At 27.6% G+C, this 21,279-nt stretch overlaps 1 protein-coding gene and 2 long non-coding RNA genes across 8 annotated transcripts; all 3 read right to left on the bottom strand.

Annotated features, from left to right (window-relative positions):
* Window positions 1–903: 903 nt before the first annotated feature.
* LOC148236321 (uncharacterized) lies at window positions 904–12,439 on the bottom strand. 2 transcript variants are annotated; one of them, XM_088182281.1, is made up of 6 exons: window positions 10,833–12,439; window positions 10,094–10,260; window positions 9,892–10,029; window positions 1,556–1,735; window positions 1,282–1,485; window positions 904–1,215 (listed from the first exon to the last, which is right to left on the bottom strand). In XM_088182281.1, the coding sequence occupies exons 4-6, from the start codon at window positions 1,649–1,651 to the stop codon at window positions 1,057–1,059; spliced, it is 459 nt and encodes a 152-aa protein (XP_088038407.1). In that variant the 5' UTR covers window positions 1,652–1,735; window positions 9,892–10,029; window positions 10,094–10,260; window positions 10,833–12,439; the 3' UTR covers window positions 904–1,056. The 2 variants fall into 2 exon arrangements, with proteins under 2 accessions (XP_088038407.1, XP_088038409.1); XM_088182283.1 differs by lacking the exons at window positions 9,892–10,029; window positions 10,094–10,260; window positions 10,833–12,439 and having other exon boundaries at window positions 1,556–1,777.
* A 10-nt stretch (window positions 12,440–12,449) lies between these two features.
* Window positions 12,450–14,569, bottom strand: LOC148236322 (uncharacterized). Its single transcript, XR_015808989.1, has 2 exons — window positions 13,116–14,569; window positions 12,450–13,035 (listed from the first exon to the last, which is right to left on the bottom strand). It is a non-coding gene; the product is annotated as an uncharacterized LOC148236322 (long non-coding RNA).
* A 697-nt stretch (window positions 14,570–15,266) lies between these two features.
* Window positions 15,267–18,730, bottom strand: LOC148236323 (uncharacterized). Of its 5 annotated transcripts, none has more exons than XR_015808993.1 (5): window positions 18,553–18,730; window positions 18,408–18,486; window positions 18,212–18,333; window positions 17,971–18,086; window positions 15,267–16,884 (listed from the first exon to the last, which is right to left on the bottom strand). It is a non-coding gene; the product is annotated as an uncharacterized LOC148236323 (long non-coding RNA). The 5 variants fall into 5 exon arrangements; XR_015808992.1 differs by having other exon boundaries at window positions 17,691–18,086; XR_015808990.1 differs by having other exon boundaries at window positions 15,267–18,086.
* Between the last annotated feature and the right edge of the window lie 2,549 nt (window positions 18,731–21,279).

The following is a 21,279-nucleotide window of genomic DNA, read 5'->3' on the forward strand; positions in this document are numbered from 1 at the left end:
GTTATCATTTCATTATATCGACTTAGATAAAACATTTTTTTTATATATTTAGAGCTATTTCGAAAATTTAATAAAATAAAATTAAAATAAACTCGCGTTTTTTAGTTTTTTTCTAATGAATTTTGATTTTATATTACTACATTTCTGGGTAAAGTTTGTTAAACTGCTTGAAAATAAACCGCCTTATCTAAATCGATAAAATGCAAACCTAATTGCTTTCGTTCTTTTCTGCGAAAACTTTCTCTTAATCTATGGAAAAAACCATTATCTAAATGCAATCAGTGCGAGGTGCACATATTTCTCTGAAATACATCAAATTTATATTTTTACTTTAAAATATGTTTTTTTTTAATAATATTAAATTATATTTAATTAAAGAAAAAAATACTGTTTTAGTTAAAATTAAATTTATTTATTGTCAATTTCTGCAGATACAAAATTACATCTTATAAAATTAAAAATACATAGGTACATAAAAAAAATAATAATTATCTATTTAATTTTAGTGCTTTCAATGTCTGTTATATGAATAAACATATATCTTAATTCAGTTCATTATTGTCATAAGGCACATTTAAATACATAATTATATACTTAAAATTAAAACATAACGTACTTATCATCTATTTTTGTATTTCGGTAAAAATATATTTTTACTGATTTTTTTTTATTAATAAAATTATTAAAGCTTTTATTATTTTTTTGGTTGACCAGTCTTTTTTTATACAATGAATGAAAAATCAGTCTTTCGAGACGTTCGTAAAATTCTAACAATACATTTTATATCAAAAAATATTTTTAAATATATATATATATATATATATATATATATATATATATATATATATATATATATATATATATATATATATATATATATATATATATATAAAGCTCATTTCATTGCACATGTAATATAATACATACATAAATATAACATAGGACTTATTGTAAGTCATGTAAAAAACTAATAAAAACATTAGCTAATTATTAATTAATCACTGGTCGATTTTCACTTCTAAGAAACATTTATCAGTCTTTTTCGTTAGCACAAGTTCAATCTTTTTCGATTTCTTTAGGCTTATCCACAGATTTTCTCAGACAATCTAATATCGGTCGTTTATTACGGGTCAAGTACTCTTTTCGTGGAGTCAATGGTAATGGTTCATTTTCCGCTTCTTTGATGAAACGCTTCTGATCTTCGATCTCATCCAGCTGTAATACAAAAATATGATAATTTACACATCTGAGTATTGACTCAGATTATTCATAGCTACTTACTTGATATTCTATATAGTTTTCAATGATCCTTTTAGCTTTCACAGGACCGTGAATAGCACTCAGAGACTCTTGCATCGCTATGAAAGGTGGTTCAGCTGCAATTTCCTTCAAACTTTTAACCTTTGTATGCGATGTTATATCAGTTAGGCTCTTTGGTGGCGTCATCGACTGAAAGACTGAAAACTCTTCAGAGAGATAGTCATCCTAAAATACAAGAATTGTATCAATATAGAATCATAATATAAATAAACAATGTTTAATAAATAAAACTTACTTCGGTCGTGTTATCGATAGATTCCTCCGACAGAAAGATGTTGATCTCTAACCAATTTTTAGTAGTCAACTGCGTTTGGACCTTGTCTTGAGCCATCTTTCGTAAATTAGTAAGGGAGGTCCACTCGGTAAGGGTTCAAAAATTGAACTGGCCTTATGGGAGTTTGCCTGCTATTTATACCTGCGATGGGGTGAAAAGGGAGTGTGCTATTGTTAAATTTCTCCTTATTTGCATTGATAAGGTTATCTTACTTTCGCGTTTTCGTTTTACTGAAATAGATTTTACTTAACACTTTAAGCTTTAATAAATTAAACATATCTGGTTAATTTCAAAACACTAAATCCGTAAGTCGTATATGATAATAATATTTACATGCATCTGAATCTACGGATTCTGTTCCTTGATTTTTCGATTGAGAAATTACCAAAAATAGTTTCGAATCCCATAAAATATTACTAATTATAATTAAATTGATATATGCTAATATAAATTAAAGAACTTAAATGTTATAAAAAATACAACATCGAATTGAAGCACTGCTATAGATTAGGGGTTTTTAAGCTGATGTCTGTGGAAAAATTCCAGTGATTTGCGATGATTATGTAATATTTATCTAATACAGATTTATAGTAATTAAAAATAGTTCTCATATTGTGATTTTTTGCTGCTCTTCTGGATATAAATCAAGCTTTAGAAAAAGTGTAGCATATGAGATTAAAATATAAAATAAAAAAGGCACTACTGAGCAATAAATATATTTTATAGTAAAATATCAAAATAAAAAAGAGGACTTCAAGGCAGTGTACTAGGGTCAGTACTATATTTAATATATACAGTAGACTTGCCAACTGACAGTAGAGAATAAGCCGCTCGTATACAAATTTAAATCAAGAAGTACAACTCCATCAATTAAATAATTTAGAGGTTCTAAAATAAAATGTTTTTATAATGATATTGGATTCCGCTATTCGCGAAGAATTGAAAATAAAAATTGTCAAAGAAGAAGTGGAAATTGGAGATCGAAATTCAAGAAAAAAGAAACATCTCAAACAATTGGCCAATAAAGAGATTGACTGTAAGGTTACAGAGAAACATTATTATATTATATTTTTTTGATGAATTGATTGTAAGTTTTATTGAATCTTAGGATGAAAAAAAGATGCGAAACTTTGAATGATAATTGTATTCTGTTTGCACAGATGGAACTCCTCTGATACTTGATAATAAATTGATGAGTATCGCCGTACATGTACGGCGGTTGATTTTTCAATGTTTTGAGGCACCCCAAATAGTTATATATTTATATTTATAACCAATAAAACATTATAATTACAAAATATATTTTTAATTTGATTAAATGATTTCTATAAAAAATAATACTAATAAATTTACGAGTATGAAACTTAAAAGTTGAAAATCACTTTTATATAATTTATTTTAAATGCAACATAAAATACTAATAAATAAATAATATGAAAAATACGTAAAATTAACTCACTCCCAGGTGTATAAATAAATTAACAAATGTTTATAAATTAACTCACTACTCAAAGGGTTCATAAGAAACGTAGCTCCAAAATTCATCTATGTAAAAGCTAAATGAATTACTTAAAAATATATGGAATATCAATTGTGTAAATTATTGTATTTTTGTTTTTCAGTTTGATGAGATCAAAGATCAAAAGCATTTGCTGGCAACAAAGGATCTTACAACAACCCAGAAAGAAATGTGGACAACAATCGTAAAAGTTATCAACTTTATAAAAAGCATTGTCAAGAAATGGCTTCTGCCATTTCTTGATAATGCTTTTTACAATGACTATTTTTCTAAAGTTGAAATGCTACTCAATCACAAAGAAAAACGCTGTATTTTAAAAGGTCTTGAATTGCTTGTTTTTAAAAATAATGAAAGGAATTCAACTTCTTTTGAAAGAAAGAAAATGAAACTTCCTGAGCATATTATTAAAAATAATTTTATTATTAGCTTTTATTACCTAGCATATATATTTCAATGTGATAACCATTTCTACGCAGTACTCAATTTCGATCTATTTCATCGTTTTTTAAAAGCTCGTAATAAATAAAAAATACATTTTCCCTGTTTATATTAATAAGATCTATATATGCTATAAATAAATTAAACGAATAAATTAAAAGAATAATGTTAGAATTATCTGGTGTACGCAATAGATCCAAATACACATGCGAATATAGACTCACACACGCACACGTACCCATGAGTAAAGCTGGCACAACCTGATATAATGTTTTAATATTATTAAAAGTACATATGTTTATTACCAGTACAAATACAATCAATGTTACAAATCTGGATCATTTCCTGTGCCTGATAGTTGCTGAATCGACAACCTTTTTATATTTACAAGAAATAATAAAAACATTAAAATTGTGTTAATGGTTTTAAAAGCAACTGAATTTTGTATGCAAACGTATAATACTGACCCACTTACAACACAAGACTGACAGTTTCTAGGAAGGTCCTAAATAGGAACATTGCATCTGGTCAGTACTTAGATGGGTCACACGTATCAATGCAGTTTTATATTATTTAAAAAATGGTTAACGTTTACATGAAAAAAATACTTTTTACAGTAAATCAAATTTTCTTATTGTGGTCTATATATTTATTTTATAAAATATTTTTTTCATCAAAAATCAATGTTTTGTAGTAAATGTAGTACATATATAAGTATATATAGAATGTAAACAAATATAGTTTTAAAATATGGTTTTCAATGATGCATGCTGTGATGCGCTTCAGGAAACTTTTTGTACCAATTTACTATTTTTCCCAAAACAATTTTCACTAAAGAGCATTTTTTCAGCACTACCCATATTTTTATTGTAAGTAATGACATAACTATGTTTGGAATATAACGGTTTTTGACACAATAACTGCCTTAGATTTAATCATACAGCCATCAATTATTTTAAATAGCATCATAAATTCAGCATCATCGTGATCTTTTCACTCAGAAATTGTAACCAATTTGGGTGCATTATTTTATCTTAGATTAATATTCACGAACATTTACAAAACTTTTGTTGAGGTAAAAACTAAACCATGGATCCGCCATATTTTTTTCCGATATAATATGTTTTGTATTGAATTGACTTAACCATAGAAAAAATCGTTGATCTTAGTCCAAAAAAAAATATTATAATTATAGTTTAGCTTAAAAATTCTTTGAGAATTCTGGTGTTTTCTGAGAGTTATTAGCTTATTATCAAAGCAAGACATGAATTTCTTAAATTTGTTTCAAAAACATATAATTTATGAGTATCCAAATCAATTAAATGTCCATATGGTATGTTTATTACCTTGTTAAATAACACACTATAGATTATTATTCTAAAATTGAATAAAATATTACTGAAACATATAATTTTATAACGTTATTTCAATATGTTTATTTGATATTTTTTATTTGCATTTTAAAGCCTTTTTTATGATATTTGTTAAAAATCTAAACCTTTATGCTTTAAAACCACGAAAACGACGATGCCCATATTGTTTGAAAGCAAAAACGTAGAATAAAATTATGTCCAAAGTAGTTTTATCGGGATAGGATATAGAATAATATTATCATTTTTAGTCTAAGAGGGTCAAATATCGGTCCACCCTACATATGCGAAAAATCCCACCACGGGGCAAATTTTTGAAATCGAATTTAAGATGTTCGATATTTTTGTATGTTTGTACTTGTGCGACGTGTCAACATAAAAAGAATACGTTTGCTTTATCTCAGGCAAATCTAACATTACATAACAGTTTTCAGAATTCTGTTATGTAACAGAGAAATGACCGCGCTTTTTCTTTATGGTAGGGATGGCTGGCGAAGTTAAAATAAAATCAGGTATTGCATACATGAAATTATTTCTACTATTTGTACATTTTTATCTTCATTCAGAAATATTTTTATCTAAATAGTCTTAATAAACATATTTAATAAAAATGGCGAAAAATCAATATTTTTTGAAAAAGAAACATTTTCACTGTAAAATAATGAAATGTTATTTTTTTTTTCTTTATCAACTAAAGATGGTATGTACTAGATAATATAATAATTAAAATGTGTTGATGAGTGTTTTAAATCAAATTATACTTAATTTTTTAATCAAATAAATATAAAAAATATTTTTTATTTTACTGTTGTAACAACTAAATATTATGGCTTTTTATTACCTCGCAAATTTTTAAAACACATATCGATGACCTAATTTTTAACTCTACTTTTGGGTGAGAATGACTTTGCATATCAAGAAAATTGAGATACTGTTTTATTTTCCTATTTTAAACTTGTCTTTTTAATTTCCTGTTTCTGCTGTAAAGTTGTCAAATTTACATTTTAATTAATAAATTATTTAAAAATGCAAATCAATGATTTTTTTTAAATAAATATTATTGCGGTAATCTAAAATTAATATTAAATATGCAATAATTAAATACAATACTATAAATAAATCACATCTCAATCACAAAAATATTACAATCAACAGTCATATAATTATGTTTTTAATAAAAACATGTAGCATTTTGAACAAGCAGATTAAAAATTTTCTACGCACTCCTTTCTCATAAGGTAACTGATAAAATTTAATGAATAATATATTTTATTGGAATAAATTGCCAAGTGTTATAACAATTTAGATGGCATCCAGAAAGACGATATTTTGTCAAAGCACGATAGCACGATAGGTGAGTGGTATAAATCTTTGACTATTAACCTGAAAGACCTAGGTTCGAATCCCATACAGACTTTAGTGATTTTATGTTTCTATCGTGTCTGGAAAGCGCATAATTTTAATTACTGGTTATATACAAAAATAATAATTTTGGACTATAACTACATAAAAAAATTAAATCTAAGAATGGTATGACATAAAAACAATTTCAATCCCGTAAATTCTAAATTAAATTTAAATTTAATTTTTAATTATTAAATGAATAAATTACATACATATATACGAAGAACTGTCAGTGGAACATATTTTTATATAAAAATAAAGCTCATTATTCATTTAAAAATCCTTACTTGTTTTAAAAAATAGAGTTATTGTTGCTTTTTAATGAAAAAATAAGCTTATTTGCTCAATTTAATTTATGGGGCCAATAAAAATTAACCGATCTTATTTTTAGAAAACATCTATAAATTGTTTATTAATTTTAATAAACCATAAATAATTAATAAAAATATATTTCTATAATTTATTTTAAAATTTAATAAAAAAGATTTTTTTAAATTTTCCGCAATTAACCGTTAAAAATATAAAATGATTGCTTATATAATATCATGGTTTAATTAACTAGTAAATGACCATTTAATTTTTAGAAAATGATAATCAAATACAATAAAGAAACGTTTTTTAACCTGTTGCAAATATTTTTTTTCGATTAAATATAGTTTTTTTTATTAGCATAATAAAATACTTGTATTCTAATCAAACATATTGGAATTTATTTAAAATAAGTGTAAAATCGAATTTAATTCAATATAACGAAAAGGATAATGACGCTCCAAGGCAATAGTTAATTGGCCTAATTCAAATTTAGTTTAGATATTGTCACTATTAGAGCTTAATAAAGTAACCGATTATTTAAAATTTTAACTGACCATATTTTAAATATATTACATATTATTTTTTCTTCAAAAACATTATTATTTTTTCAATTATTATTAAAATATTGATTTTTGTCATATCAAAATTTATATTTATTTTGATGATATTACAAATAAATATAGAACTGAATTTTATATAAAAAATAGTAACCACAGAAAAGTAATAGGTGGTCAGTCTTATCAGTTCCAGGTAAGAGAAAGTCGACAAAAAAACTCCTCCGTTTTACCCTTCCGCAATCAGAAAGAGTTAAAACAGTTTTTAAACCCTTACCGAGCGGACGTATTTTACCGATCCAAGAAAGATGGCATCTGATAAAGTACGAAGACGTTTGAACTTTGACAATCTGATAGAAAGTGACGGCTTTATGTTAGAAGAGGTAACAATAAATACAAGTGAGGTAAATATTATTTGCTTAATACTTTAATTTTTTAAATATATATCATATTTTTTATATAATAAAATATTTAATTTCAGGATGAAAATATTTCCGACGGGATTTCTGATTTAGAGTCGTTGATTCCGCCTAAGATGATTATGAACACAGCTACGGACATGAAGATAAAACGTAAGAGGGACCTCGATGGTCCACCTTTATTCACTGATCTTCAATCAATGCTGTGTTCCATCCACGGTCCAGTAAAAGCCAGAAGAATGGTTAGAAACTATATACAATATCAAGTGAGTATCTTTATATCAATATTGAATTTATTTTCTTGATTCATAAGGGTAAATTAATATATTTTATCTTTAAGTTAGACGAGATCAAAGAGCAAAATCGTTTGGCTAAAGAAAGAGCAGTTTTACCATCACCGCTTCAGAGCAGTAACAAGCGACCGATATTGGACTCTTTGGAAATACCTGCGAAAATTCCTAAAGTTGAATTCGACAATGAAAATGAAATGTCTAAGAAAGACTAAGCAATATTTATTAATGTGAGATTATAAAAATAAGAAATTGACCAGTGATTATATTTACCTTTGTTTATTTAGAATATTTTTAATTATTAAATGTATCGTTAGTTTGATTAACGTATAGACTGATTTTCGTGTTTATTGAGTGTATATTTAATATTAAAAGTAAGACTAATTGAGCAAAAAAAATATAAAAAAAGCTTTAATATGTAAAATAAAAATAAATGTAACATTGTAAATTGAAGTGTGGAACTTAAAATAATACTTGTAAATCTAATATGCTAATTTGTAATTAAAATTATGTACTTGTATGTGCCTTATGACAATAAAAAGACTGAATTTTTAAATCTGCTGTGTATTTACTATCTGTCTATAATTTTAATATTAAATATAAATGCGAAGAATGGAATGCGCGTTACGAAGACAACCGCGCGCGGCGGGTGATTGACCGAGAGACTAGCTTATTAGATTTTTTCTTGCGCGATTTTTTAATACGCGTTGCCCTCTCTATTTATTTCATTACTCTATGATTTTTACAAACAAAAAAATTAAAATAATTGTTAAAACATATAAACCAATACGTTAATAAATTTAGTTAATAGGATGGCAAAAATAATAAAAGCCGTATTACGTAAAAAATGTGAATTTTTCGACGAAAAGACAGTTTGTTCATTTCATTTTAAATACGTTCCATAAATTTATTATTTTGAGTTTTAATGAAAAATATATGTTTTATCTCTTATATAATGTCGTTTTTATTTATTTATTTAAAGCATCAAAAAATTTATTGCTTTTAAACTTTTGACCGGCAGTACTTCATAAAATACATGATCTTCAAATATTTATTATTATTTTATTATACAGTAAAATTAAAGCAGTACTGATTGAAAAAAAATTTAAATTATTTTGCTGTGTATACTATTTTCATTACAATTTAAAAACTGCTGAACTGCGTTTTTTTATATTGTGTGTGTGTGGCACATTTTTAATTATTTTCATTAAAATCTATTATTACATCAGAAAATATTCATTGTTAATTTTTTTTATTGAAATAAAATGACACGTATCCATTAAATATGCCGAATAACTAATGAAATTTTAATAAAATGATTCAATTAATGGTTCATTATTTTTATCACTACAGCAATACAATTGTATAGAAAAAGATAAAATCGCGCCTATTCAGTATATAATAAAACTGATAAGCAGCTGATACATTCCAGTGTTATTAAAAGTATGTGATATAACAACTCTTAAAACAGCCTGGTTAGAATTCAAAAAGATTTTCACTACTAAAAATACATTACCTGTTGCTAGCTAAATTCTGAACGTAAAAGGTTCAAACAATTTTACAAACTTAAATATAAGCTAATCAATCATTTAAATTACATCTATACAATCAGTTAAAATATTTATAATTTTAATGAGTAAAATCATAATTTTAGTTGAAATGTACAATTTTTAATTCATATAGCACAAGAATTTATTTTATACTTATATAATTTTATTGATATAAATGTTAAAAATATAAGTCCTGGGAGCTTAATTATATTCTAATTATCTTTTTACTAAATTTACATAATAATTTTACGATGTTTGTGATCATTTTAAACATTAAATTGATTAACATAAACCCTGATTTTTTATTCAATAATATATAATAAGTAATTTATATATTTAATATTATTAGTAAGACTGGTTAAGCAAAAAAATAAAAATGTTCTATAAGTGAGCTTTGTTAATACGATATTTTTAATTAAAAGTATGTAATTATGTACTTACATGTGCCTTATGCCAATAAATAGGTTGTATTTATAAATCTGATATGCTTTTATCAACTATAAACACAAAGAGTCTTGGTTCGTCTGCAACTCGAATATACACTGTGACACATACACAGATACGTATACACACGTGCACCTAAGCACACATATAATTATTTGAAACCCACGCAAAATGCTTAATCATACTAATAAATACTTACATAAATAAATATAATATGTGCAGCATCCTATATAAACAGTTTCAGCTTCTCGTAACTAATCCCGAAAGCATATTTTTGTCTGACAAGCTCATTGAGAAGCTAGATGGCTCATGTAACCGAGCGTTCACACTATTCAAAGTATTTTATCATGTTGTCGTCGGACTCTCCTATTGAACGAATTTATAATTTCAGTTTTTGGACAGATCAAACTATCAGGAATTTTTAATTAATCAACACGACCAGTGATATAGTCAATTAACATAACTCGAAAAATCATTGTTTTTAATTTTTATCGTGTCTGAAAGATTAATTATTTATATTTATAATTTCTAAGATTTTTCTAAAAAAAAATATTCTCAAAGATGAATATCGTAGTAATTAATTAAAATCGAGCTAGTTATATATAAATATAGTAGTGGCATATATGTATATACGACTATCGGTTTAATCTAGACAAAGGGTCAAGTTTATATGGAAATAATATTTTTAATATTTCATAGATTTTTTTAAATAGCGATAATAAATATTTCTGTATTAAAAAAATATATTTAAATTGATTATATAACAAATAAGTATAAAACTGAATTTTATGTAATGAAAGGGATAACCACAGGAAGCAATAAGTAGTTAATCTTATCAGTTCTAAGAAAGAGAAAGTTGGCAAAAAAAATCTCGCCTTGACCATTCACAATAAGAGCTTGATCATAACAATTTTTGCACCCTTACCGAGCAGACGTACCTTACCAATCCAAAAAAGATGGCGTCTGACAAAGAACAAACGCAGTTGAACTTTGACAATCTGAAGGAAAGCGACATCTCCATGTCGGAAGACTCAAATGGCAATACGACTGAGGTAAATATTATTTGTTTAATTACACAATTTCGTTAAATATGTATTATATTATACGATTTATATAATAAATATATTAATTTCAGGATGAAAATGTCTACGACGGGATTTCAGCTAAGCATATGACTCCGCGGGAGATGCTTATGAAAAAAGTTACGGATATTAAGATAAAACGTAAGAGGGATATCGATGGTCCACCATTATTTACTGCCCTTCAATCAAAGCTGCGTTCTATCCATGGTCCTGTAAAAGCCAGAAGAATAGTTAGAAACTATATACAATTACAAGTGAGTATCTACATATCCATATTGAATATATTTTATTGATATATTTTTGTTGATTAAAACATTTTATCCTTATCAAGTTGGACGAGATCGAGAAGCAAAAACGTTTGGCTAAGGAAATAGCAGTTTTTCCATCACCGCCGCCGCCGCCACGAAAAGAGTACTTGAGTACCAGTAACAAGCGACAGATGCTGGACTCTTTGGAAAGACCTGCGAAAAATCTTAAGATTGAAATCGACAACAAAGATGTGATGGAAACTAAAACTGAAGAATGTTTATTAATGTAAAATTATTATCATAAGAAATCGACCAGCTATTGATTTATAGCAAGCCAATGTTTTAATTGGTATTTATACATGACTTATATTAAGTCCTTTATATAATATATATTTGTATAATTATTATATAACACCATTTTGCAATGTTTGTAATATTTTTAAACATTAAATGTATCGTAAGAATTGGATAAACGTATAAACTGATTTTCTTGTTTCTTAAAGTAAATTTTGTATTTAATAATAATATTGAGACTAGTTAAGCAAAAAAAAAAAAAAAAAAATAGCTTTAATAAAATTTTAAATAAAAATAAGTATAACATAGTAAATTGAACTGTAGAGTTTTAAAATAAATATTTAATAATAACTTGTAAATGTAATATGTCATTTTTAATTTAAATTGTGTTCTTACATGTGCCTTATGACAATAAATTAACTGAATTTATAAATCTGCTATGCTTTGTTCTTAATCATAAAATACCAACTTTTTGGTTTGTCTGTAACTCGAATATACACCAGGACCTGAAAATTGATAACCGCTTAGTACCACGATTGATAATAATCAAATATAATTTAAACCATAGGCTCACAAGCTGCGCTCTTCGGCTCCCCTAGCGTTATTGGAGAGAACAAAGGGTGGCTCTGGGGATAGTTGGGGAGTCAAGAAAGGACAAAATGTGGCCTTTTTAATGGGTCTGATTTGTAAAAAAATTCTAATGAATCCACGAGAAAAAGATAAAAATATACCATATTTTTTATATTTTTCTCGTACGCGCGTACGGTAAGATAATTTCCTTTTTGCTCGCTCACGTGCTAAACAACGAGAGTGAGTGAGAGATAAGGACGTGCGGAACGCGTGTAACGCACGCTCTTATCTCTCACTTAGCACGCGAGCGAGCGAAAGGGAAAGTATCGCACGATACGCGCTCGGTTTCAACATCTTTAAAACTAGTTACTTTATTTTTTATAAATAGTAAAATTATAATATGATCAAGATGATATTATCAACAGCAGTTTGAAAAACTGTTCAGCCCAACAATTTAAGATACTTACATCCACTCAAATCGTGATTCAAAAAAAAAAACCAACAGTAGAAGTTCCTCTTTTCTAATTAAAAAAATATCATTTTCTATTTGTAAAACATATTTAATAAAAATACATAATTTTTTAATTTACCTTAAGTCCCGAAATTTGTAATATTATATTACTAGCGGAACCGCCAATGTTTCGCTATTGTTAAATTTGAGTATATACATATGTACACCAGGCGCGGGCGGTGAGATAATTACTTTCTAATCAAGATAAAGAGCATGCGGTCAGCATGCCCTTATCTCTCATTCACTCTCGTTACTTACGCGAGCGATCGAAAGAGAAAGTATTACACTTCCCGTCCCTGATGTACACATATAGATTAAATTAAATTTATTTAATTAAAATGACATGAATTAAATTGTGTGGAATAATTCATGTCTTTCTGTTTCCATGCTGTTTTGTTTTTGAGTGTTTTTTCTTCTTTTTTAACTTTAGCGCCATCTGAATATTTTACGAAAACAATATTAATTCGATATTAATTTTATTTTAATTAAATAAATTTAAATTAATGAACTATTTACCTTCAAGATCATTGCAATGCTCTGGGATATAGCATGTTGTCTTACAAGGGAGCATGCAACGTATAATTGACCATGAAAAAACATGGATTCTGCAAATTCAATCCACATACTTGCAACGATTGACCCTGTGATTTGTTTATTGTTATTGCAAAAGCCAGTTTAATTGGAAATTGCTCTTTTGAATTTGTCAGTTGAAATTGGTGCTTTGATGACATTTTTTAACAATTGGCTGCCAATCTGATACCACTGTAAAGACCGAGTGGATCAACGTTTCTGAAAACAATGATAGGAACAGTCTTAAAATAAATGACATGTGGTGGCAATCCTGCTAAATCAAGTGAAATAATTAATGTTGCGTGATATCTTGTAATACGCATTGAATCAAATATTCTTTTGAGTATGTGATAATAATTTAATACAGCCTGTTGATTCATCAATTGTAATTTTGCCATTTCCAATATTCAATAATTGTTTTGCATAACGTTCTGCTGAAGCATCGTTTTGCAATGAACACGCATGATTGTCGTCAATGTAAATTTATTGCCGTGTCTTCACAAAATTGATGCTTTTAAGCACGCATTCAGTTCATCAGTTGGAGTTGAACGTGGTATAACAGGTAATGTCTGACAAAAATTACCTGCTAATAATATTACAGCACCACCGAATGGCTGTTACAATGTTCGATCCAATGCAATTGATATTTGTGCGACGACCAATATATTGTCGTTTTGGTGCCATTGCTAAGCAACAACAAAACAGTCTAAAATCAATTATTACAAGTAATATTTAACAATTGAATATCAAAAAATATATTATTTCATAAAATATGCATTCGAAATCAGAGCTCAAATTTGCCCGAATAGCTAAATGATTCTGTGTTTTATTCAATTTATTACACATTATTTACATATTTTACACAGGTTTGACATACATAACGACGAAAGTGTATGATGGCAATTTACCAGCAATTTGAGATACATTTAAATAATAATTAGAACGACGACGAGCATCAAAAACGTAATTTATGTGTTGTACGTGAAAGGATGCGAGTATTTAATATTGAATTATGATATGTTCGTGACATCATGATATGACGTCAGAGCGAGCATTTAAAACCTAAAATATGGCATATATCGAAAAGTACGACGGCAACGATGTGACAACATTATATGACGTCATATCGCGAGCGCGTTTGACCCGAAACCCCATAGCAACAACGGTATCTGTCGGATTTCATTTAAACTGCTCTCTAAACACTCACAGTACTTATAAGAACAAAATGTGAAATTTTCAACAAAATCGGTCCTGTAGTTTTTGAGTCTATAGAGTACATACATACGAACATTGCCTTTTATGTATATAAATATAAAGTGGCGAAGACTTGAATAAATAATTTATTTTACGACCATTTTTTATTGATACATCTTACATTGATTTAGATAGTAGTTCATTAATTTGTTATTAACATCCCAACATTATCTAACATTGCTGCAAATTGAAACTTCACTAAAAACTCAAAAAAAGTATTCCGATGAATCGTTTTCATGAAGCATTATAAATTATACGGAAAGAAAAAATGTAATATATATAACTACCGTAAAAATATACAATGATTTATTTTTAGAAATCAAGCTTTTAGATATGTCGCTCATTGCATGAGTTTTTAACTGTATAAACAAGGGCGCTGAGAGTGAAACCGGGCCCTGTGAAAACAATGATTCCGGTCCTCATGGCAAAAATGGCGTTTTATATATTTTTTACATCATAAAATAATTTCTTGAATAAATAATAATAGGTACGAGTAACACTTTCTATGCTACAAATAAATATAAAAATTAGTCAGTTGCGACATATTTTCTGAAATCTTATTTTATGCGAAATTTAGGCATTAAAAATATATGTTAACAATATTTATCTGATAATTAGTCATGTTTACTTTCCTGCTCAGTGTTGCCATATAGTGAATTTCCAGTCCAGGTCAAAAGCAATAAAATAATGTAATTGCAGTGAAAACGCTCAATTATCAAGCGTTTATAAAATAACTGATATCAAAAACTCATTACTCTTTCAATAATAAGACTTATATTTGTTACATAAACAGCAATTTTTATTAATTTTTTGTATACAGAAACAATTGTATTATCATTATGATCGAATCCTGGAAGAAACTTAAGATAATTAACTAAAAATAAAGTATCAACATCTTTACAAATAGTTAATTTATCATTAATATGCAATAAAAATAGCATGTTGAAAAGTAGTTCGGTAGACCATAGCTATTCAAAATACTTTCAAGTCCTCAGGAGTGATTTAGGAACAACCAATAGGAACAGTTATTCTTCCTGTGAATATTTTGAAAATAAAAGTCTATAAAAAATTCACAATAGATTTTGTATAATGAAAAAAATAATCACCATAGATAAAGTGCAAAAAACAGTAGACCAAAAATTTAAAAAAGATATATAATATCATAATATATTTACGTTCAATAAATATAGCACCCTTATTTAATAAGATGTATGTATTCCAATCCTAATAAGAGCATCTTAAGACAAAAATAAAAAATAATTATCGAGATCAAGCTCCCGTATGGAACCATCTTCAATTGAATGTTCTCAACCCCTACATGAGAATTCTACTTAGATTTCTAGATAAGTCTAGTCAATTCAATTATTCTGAACAAGCCGCACAAATTAGTTATCCAGCTACCCAGGAAATCTGAAAAAAGAATGGGTTTTTGTAGTAATATGACTACACCATATTAGTCCCTTTCTTGATAAAAAAAATAGAGTCAAGCTTGGATTATTAAGATATCTTGCAGTCTCTTCGATGCTATTTTAGAGTCAGTGTAAGATGCCATTATTATAGTGTCATCGGAAAGTGTAGTAAGTCCTAAGATCTATATGACGAATACCGCATCTTATATATAATAGTTCTAAGGCGCCGCTTCCGGACGCGCTCGCTTTAAAATTAAACACTATACATTTAATTTGCTACTCTGTTAATCGTATCGCTTTGTATGAATAGTGTTTAATAATACACGTAAATATAGAAAATATATTTAACTATAATTAATAAAAATAAAAATTGAATTGGCTTGATTGATTTCCGAGCCCCCGGTAATGAATTCTTTTGTTTTTGATTCAATGAAAAATAAGCATTTGAGTATAAAACAAGATGGCCGACAGCAACGTAACAACAATTTTCATTAATTATGAAACGTGACAATAATTATTAATTTTTCATGTGCGTTGTTCGATTTGACTGATTATAAATATTCGGATAGTAAATTAACTAAGTGCGTTTTAACTATAAAAATTAAATTTATAAATAGTGTGTGTAAGGATTAAAAGTATTTACTGATTAAACTATATAAACAATTATAAAAAAATCTTTGTAATGAAATGTTCAAATTTGAAGTTCCGTCAAAGAGCTCCGAGACCAAAAAGTGAGTTTTTTTATTTACAATACATCAAAATTATCATTGCTTCTGATTTAATGCACATATTCGTTAGATTTGACTGAATATAATTATTCAATTGCATATAACTCAGGTACGTTTTAAAAGTGAATATGTAATATATACTTGGTACATATGAGGATTGAAAGTTAATGTCGATTAAACCATATAAATGCTAATAAAACATATTTTTTATATATTGATATTTGGGGATACTATCTTTGATAATGATTGTGATGCAGGCGGTTATTTAGCTGAAGATGTTTGATTCCATTACTGCGTAGTCATCTTATTGCTCGCTCGTGGCTTCTAAAAATAAATTATGAACAATAAACACTATGCATAATCATTTAAATTTAAACACAATATTCCCAACGGGAATTGACAATGTTATAACATAATAATTTGACGAGGATACAAATATTTGAAGTTTTTAAGTAATTTTATAACTGTCTCAAAATGTCAGTCATGGGCGCTTCGGCGCTAGTCGACCACACGCTGGAGGTCGCCGTAAACAGTGTGGGACCTCTTTTGAGCTTGAAACCCCAAGCTCTTGAGAGGAAGTAAACTTTGTGAACACCCAACGGAGGTAGCATCCTTTGGATTACCAATGACGAGCAAAGCATTGCATTTCAACCCCAGTTGGCTAATAAGGGCCCGGCCCTTAGGAACCGGGGGCTAAATCTGGAACTGAGGCATCACGAAAGTGATGTACAAAGATGAAGCGTAGAAATGCAGTAGCATGCAAAACTAATGCTAAGCAAATGCAATGCAAAGATTTGAAGGTGGTCAGGAGAGCGTTTCCCAAAACACTCGGGAGAAACTCTACTGACACTAACAAATAATGTAGTACTAGGGGGGGTGGATCCCGTTCATCCGACCCTTAAAAGCTGGATGCCGCCCATTGGGTTGGTCTCATAGGGTCCTATTACCGGTAACGGCAGTGGTTCTTGCAATGGAAAACGTAATGCTCTTAGTCATGGGCGCTTGACTTTTGATTTTTATGTTTTTTGTGCCATATAGTGATAATATTTAGGGTAGTAAGTGATTTGTTGTATACACCAAGGTATATAAGCAAAAGAAATTAAAACCATTATTGCATTAAAAAAATTCACCTTGATCATTCCATTCCGAGCGTCGACTCGCAATATATCAGCCAATGGCAAGCTTATAAACGTGTAGTTTCTTGGATGTGATCTAATAGACGAGCTTTTACAATGATTATAAACATGTAATTGTATACCTAGAATAATCGATAGGCGAAATATTTAAGAGTGGGTTATTTTTAGTTCCGATGTGACAAAATATGTATTTACATTATGATTTTTAATCAATTTTTGTTCTGTGCAATCATTTTTCTTACGGAATAGTCAAATTCAGTTTCATCAAACTTACGTAGTATGCTCTTTATAAAAAGATAATACTTGCTGACGGTGACTTCAACTTCTGGTTTATATATACCAATTCTACGTCGTCGCCATTTAGGTCATCAGATTGTTCTATCATTGCTTCTGAAAAATAATTAGCAACAATAAGACTTCATCAAGAGTTAAACATTGAACACATTATTACTACTAATATAATCCATAAATGAAATTTAAAAGACAACCGAAGTAAAAAAAATAATGGAAGTTACCGTAGATGTAGAAGATTAATTATGTTAATTGGCATCTTTTCTTTAACTGATATATTGTTGCAATACATTATATTTTTATTATTTTCCATGAGGTCTTGCTTCTGAATTAACTATGAACGATACTATGTAGGTAAAATGTAACTTTTTGTTTAACATGGTAGTAAAAATGGAAAATCTGAAGTTCGTTTAATCATACCATTGCAATATGTGGAATTTACTTTGCTGTGTATATCTTTATTGACAAATTACTGCTGTTTCTCTTCTTATATTTGATCCTAGAAAGTCAATAGTAATTTTGTTAGAATAGCCGTTATATATTATCCATATAACCAAACACTTACTAGAACACTCATAATTTAAAGTGTTTATATTGTTCATAATTCCAATGCTACATCATTTTGTATAATCTTGAATTAACATTGTAAGGAAAATGCACTGTTATTATAACATAATTCACTGTTTATTTAATTGCACCAAATCGTACGCGACGTGAGTTTGACAGATGAAAAAAGAGTTGTCATACGTAAACAAATCTGACAGTTACGGGAAATTCCGGTTTTGTCGCGCTTCAGAACGAACTACGCAATTGATTTTATCGATTCTAATTGTAAAATACTCATCAAAATATGTAGAAAAATCATAAAATTCTAAAAAATATTATTTTACCTTAAGAAAAATATGTTAAGGGATTTTAAATATATTATAAATAATGTGAATTTTTATTAGCTTCCCAATACAGAAAAAAGTGTAATTAAATTTTTGCGAACGTTGTCATTTTAAAACAAATTAAAGTCATATTTTTCAAAGAATTTTTTAATTTTTGCTTATAAAAAAACATTTTCAACAAAAATCTTAAAATAAGTACTATTCGCGTTCTCACAACGATAGCACGTGAATTCCTGTCATTAACAACTACTACTATAAGTAACCCATAGAGTTGTGGGAATTCCATTTTAAAAAAACTACACAAAGTTGTAAAATTCTAATTTAAATATTTTTAAATTATGAAGTTTCAGAATAAAATTTCAAGATTTATTCAAAAAAAAATGTTACCCTTTAAAATTATTATTTATTTTAATATGAATTTCAAATATTTTTAGTTTAATATAAATTTCAAATACAGTGAAAACTTTTTGAAAATTACATTATTATATTATACAGTGATACCTCGGTTTTCGTCGATAATCTATCCGAAAACAATAGTTGAAATTTGAAACCTAAAAACAGTCTCAATTTTTGCATTGAATGTCGGCTTTTTTAAATTAAAAAGGCATGTAAATGTATAATGAAGTAATACATTTATATACATATATATTAAATTATAGTTTAATAAATTAATTACATGATTTTCTCAAAGTTGTTTCATATCAATTATTATTTTAATTAAATTTTTATCGCCCTTATCTGCAAAAGAAGCGGTCGTGACTGGCTCAACTGATAAGGGTTGGGTTTTTTGAGATTTGCGTGTGCCTGTAATAACGATACTCTACTTTTATCTGTTCGTTATCGCGTTTTTTATTTTAAGGTTGTGCCTTTTAATGTATGTGTTTTGATTAAATTATTGTGGGTGGCCGGGTAGTTAGGAATTTTCCGTCTTGTTTGTAAGCGAGTACGCAATAATGATCGACTCTGCAGTTTATTGGAAATGGTGATTTTAAATGTTTTTTTATGTTTATTTATTGTTTTGATCACCTGACATTAAAGTCAAAAGAACTGAAAAAACTAATCATTTAAGGTAACAAATATAATAGAAAACCCTTGAAAATTGATTCCCTTGATTAGATTTATAAACGGAAATTAGATCAGCGACAATAGAGAAAAAAATTCATATTAAATATTATTTAATAATTTTTAGTTTTATAGTATTTTAAAAACATGATTTATTTAATTAATTTATTGTTATAAGATACATAAAAACACAATTACATAGTTTAAATATGACACTTTAGTTCTTAATTAGATACTCTCCAACCTAATGAAAGGTTGCTCAAAATTATTTTACCAGATGATATCGCCTCTTACAGGTCGATTATTATATTACCAAGTATGTCAAAAATATTACAAAAAATACAATCTGTAAAATAAAAACTTTAAGCAGATTTATAAATTTAATTGATTTATTGTCATAAGGCACATGTATGAACACAATTACACAATTTTAATTAAAAATGACATTAAATTTACAAGTTCTTATTAAATATTTATTTTAAAACTCAACAATTCAATTTACTATGTTATACTTATTTTTATTTATTATTTTATTAAAGCTATTTTTTTTTTGCTTAGCCAGTCTCGATATTATTATTAAATACAAAATTTACTTTAAGAAACAAGAAAATCAGTTTATATGTTAATCCAATTCTTACGATACATTTCATGTTTAAAAATATAACAAACATTGCAAAATGGTGTTATATAATAATTATATAAATATATATTATATAAAGGACTTAATATAAGTCATGTATAAATACCAATTAAAACATTGGCTTGCTATAAATCAATTACTGGTCGATTTCTTATGTTAATAATTTTACATTAATAAACATTCTTCAGTTTTAGTTTCCATCACATCTTTGTTGTCGATTTCAATTTTAGGATTTTTCGCAGGTCGTTCCGAAGAGTCCAGCATCTGTCGCTTGTTACTGGTACTCAAGTACTCTTTTCGTGGCGGCGGCGGCGGTGATGGAAAAACTGCTATTTCCTTAGCCAAACGTTTTTGCTTCTCGATCTCGTTCAACTTGATAAGGATAAAATGTTTTAATCAATAAAAATATATCAATAAAATATATTCAATATGGATATGTAGATACTCACTTGTAATTGTATATAGTTTCTAACTATTCTTCTGGCTTTTACTGGACCGTGGATAGAACGCAGCTTTGTTTGAAGGGCAGTAAATAATGGTGGACCATCGATATTCCTCTTACGTTTTATTTTAATATCCGTAACTTTTTTCATAATCATCTCCCGCGGAGTCATATGCTTAGCTGAAATCCCGTCGTAGACATTTTCATCCTGAAATTAATATATGTATGATATAAATTGTATAATATAATACATATTTA

The sequence above is a fragment of the Plectrocnemia conspersa genome, unplaced genomic scaffold (genome assembly GCF_051122295.1).
Source record: "Plectrocnemia conspersa isolate PC_06_02 unplaced genomic scaffold, ASM5112229v1 ptg000003l, whole genome shotgun sequence".
NCBI classification, from domain to species: Eukaryota; Metazoa; Arthropoda; class Insecta; order Trichoptera; family Polycentropodidae; genus Plectrocnemia; species Plectrocnemia conspersa.